Source organism: Penaeus monodon, chromosome 11 (genome assembly GCF_015228065.2).
Source record: "Penaeus monodon isolate SGIC_2016 chromosome 11, NSTDA_Pmon_1, whole genome shotgun sequence".
In the NCBI taxonomy this organism is placed as follows: Eukaryota; Metazoa; Arthropoda; class Malacostraca; order Decapoda; family Penaeidae; genus Penaeus; species Penaeus monodon.
Genome location: NC_051396.1, coordinates 32122443 through 32124942, shown reverse-complemented (window position 1 = coordinate 32124942; position 2500 = coordinate 32122443). Strand labels below are relative to the sequence as shown.

At 50.2% G+C, this 2500-nt stretch overlaps 1 protein-coding gene across 2 annotated transcripts in view; it reads left to right on the top strand.

Annotated features, from left to right (window-relative positions):
* Positions 1 to 2143, top strand: part of LOC119578924 (carboxypeptidase B-like) — a 15437-nt gene extending 13294 nt beyond the window's left edge. For both annotated transcript variants that reach the window (XM_037926597.1, XM_037926595.1), the window contains exons 5-6: positions 895 to 1045; positions 1268 to 2143. In XM_037926597.1, coding sequence (XP_037782525.1) covers positions 895 to 1045; positions 1268 to 1992 — 876 coding nt within the window. In that variant the 3' untranslated portion in view covers positions 1993 to 2143. The remainder of the gene's footprint in view (positions 1 to 894; positions 1046 to 1267) is intronic.
* The last annotated feature ends 357 nt before the right edge of the window (positions 2144 to 2500 follow it).

Here is a 2500-nt window from a genome sequence, read left to right as displayed (position 1 = left end):
TTTATCGAGTCACCATCTCTATTTACCCGGCACTGACTTGGGCTGCCTTGCCCACCCAGCGACTAGGTAGGCAATCGAGGTGAAGTTCCTTGCCCAAGGGAACAACGCGCCGGCTGGTGACTCGAACCATCGAACTCAGATTGCCGTCGTGACAGTCTTGAGTCCGATGCTCTAACCACTCAGCCAATTCGGCCTTAAATCAGATGTACTGAGGTATATTTACGAAAGATGGAATAATGCAATGCCGCATTCATATCGATAAATAACAACCCTTCCTGACCAGGACTCGAACCTAGGTCACTCCTGGTATGAAACCGGAGGCCAGTGCTAAACCAACTATGTCACACGATCCACTAAAAGGAGTGTGCAACTAGGATCATTACTCAATTATGAGTAGATAGGTAATGTCTATGGTAACTAGTAAGATCCTAGTTGCACACCCCTTTTAGTGGTTCGTGTGACATAGTTGGTTTAGCACTGGCCTCCGGTTTCATACCCGGAGTGACCTAGGTTCGAGTCCTGGTCAGGGAGGGTTGTTATTTACACACACACACATACATATATATACACATCTTTGTTTCTCTCTTTCTCTCTCTTCTGTCTGTCTCCGTTCCTGTCTGTCTCTCTCTCTATCTCTCTTTCTTTCTTTCTCTTCTGTTTATCGCCGTCTTTGTCTTTTTGTCAGTCTCTCTGTCTGTCTGCCACTCTCAACCTTTTCCCCTCTCCCCTTTTCTCCCTTTTCTTCCTCCCACCATCCCTCTCCCTCTATTTTTTCTTACCACAACGACCCTCCAATCAGGCAAAGCCGATACTACCAATATCACCCCCATAGCCCTGAGGAGGAGAGTGCTACGCATGAGCCACTCACCCTCACGACCCTCCCCCTCCCCCCAGATCACTTCGTTCGTCCTCAGCGTGAACAGCACCCACTATGAGCGCGCCAGAACAACCAGCGTCGGGCAAACAGCTGAGGGTCGAGACATCTGGATGGTGACGGTACACAAGGGAACTTGCGACGACTCTCGGGGCTTCTACATCGTGGCTGGTAAGTCATGTGGGGGCAGAATATTGTAAGTCTGCTTACAGTTTTCCTTGTTTGTTTCTCTATCTTCTCTTAGTTATTGCACACACACACACACACACACACACACACACATACACACACACACACACACACACACACACACACACACACACACACACACACACACACACACATCTGTTTGTTTCTGTATGTATATCGGTGCGTGTGCGTCCTCGTCCACAGGGTCCCAGGCGCGCGAGTGGATGGGCCCCGCCGTGGCCCTGAACCTGGTGTGGCGGCTGATCTACGACTGCGAGGTGGGCGAGGGCCACTCCTTCTACATCCTCCCGCTCCTCAACCCCGACGGCTACGAATACTCCAGGACGTCGGGGAACGAGATGTGGGTGAAGAACCGCGCCAACATCAGTGGTTCGAGCTGCTGGGGCGTAAATCTGGACCGGAACTTCGACTTCCAGTGGGGCGTCGCAGGCAGCGCCACCGAGCCCTGCTCCGAGGTGTTCAACGGGGGCAGCCCCATGTCGGAGCTCGAGAGCCAGGCGCTGGACAGGGCACTGGGAAACTGCCTCGCGATTAACATGGTGATGTCGCTGTCCTCCTCCAGGAGTGTCGGAGGCGAGGCCATCCTCTACCCCTGGAGCTTTACCGCGGACGAGGAGCCGAACAACCTCACGAGGATCCTGCGCTACGCCGAGATATTCCGCAACGCCTCCTTCCACGCCCACGGCACCAACCACACCCTCGTGCCCGCCTACGCCGCCCCTGCGCCCCATTCCGGCACCTTCACGGACTGGGCGATGAGTGTGCACAAGGCGGCCACGTCCTTCGTCGTCAGGCTCCGCGGGGACGGCAGTTACGGCAACAATCCTAACGACATCTTGGCCACGGCCGAGGAATTCTGGGCCGGCATTTACGCCTTGTGCACGCAGGTCGCCGCCGACTTCCTCTGAGCTCCGGCTGCCCTGCCGCCCCTCGGGAAGCATCATCAGTGCAATTCCAATTTGTCACTTTCCAGGAGAGGATTTTGGAAACTTAATTCTTATTGATGGTATTGGCTGTAATCTGAAGCATTCCTAGTTAATAAAAGCTAATCATTGATAACTACCAAACACGATTGTCTTCTATTTCCACTTAGCACCGGTACAATAAAATAGAAAGAATAAAAAAGAATATCTCAGGATATCCATCTGGGATATTTTATGTGGCAGTCACTGCATAAAAATCCTAGGCACGAAAAATACATTATATATCTACACACACACACACACACACACACACACACACACACACACACACACACACACACACACACACACATATATATATATATATATATATATATATATATATATATATATATATATATATATATATATATATATATATATATATATATATATATATATATATATATGTATACACACACACACACACACACACACACACACACACACACAC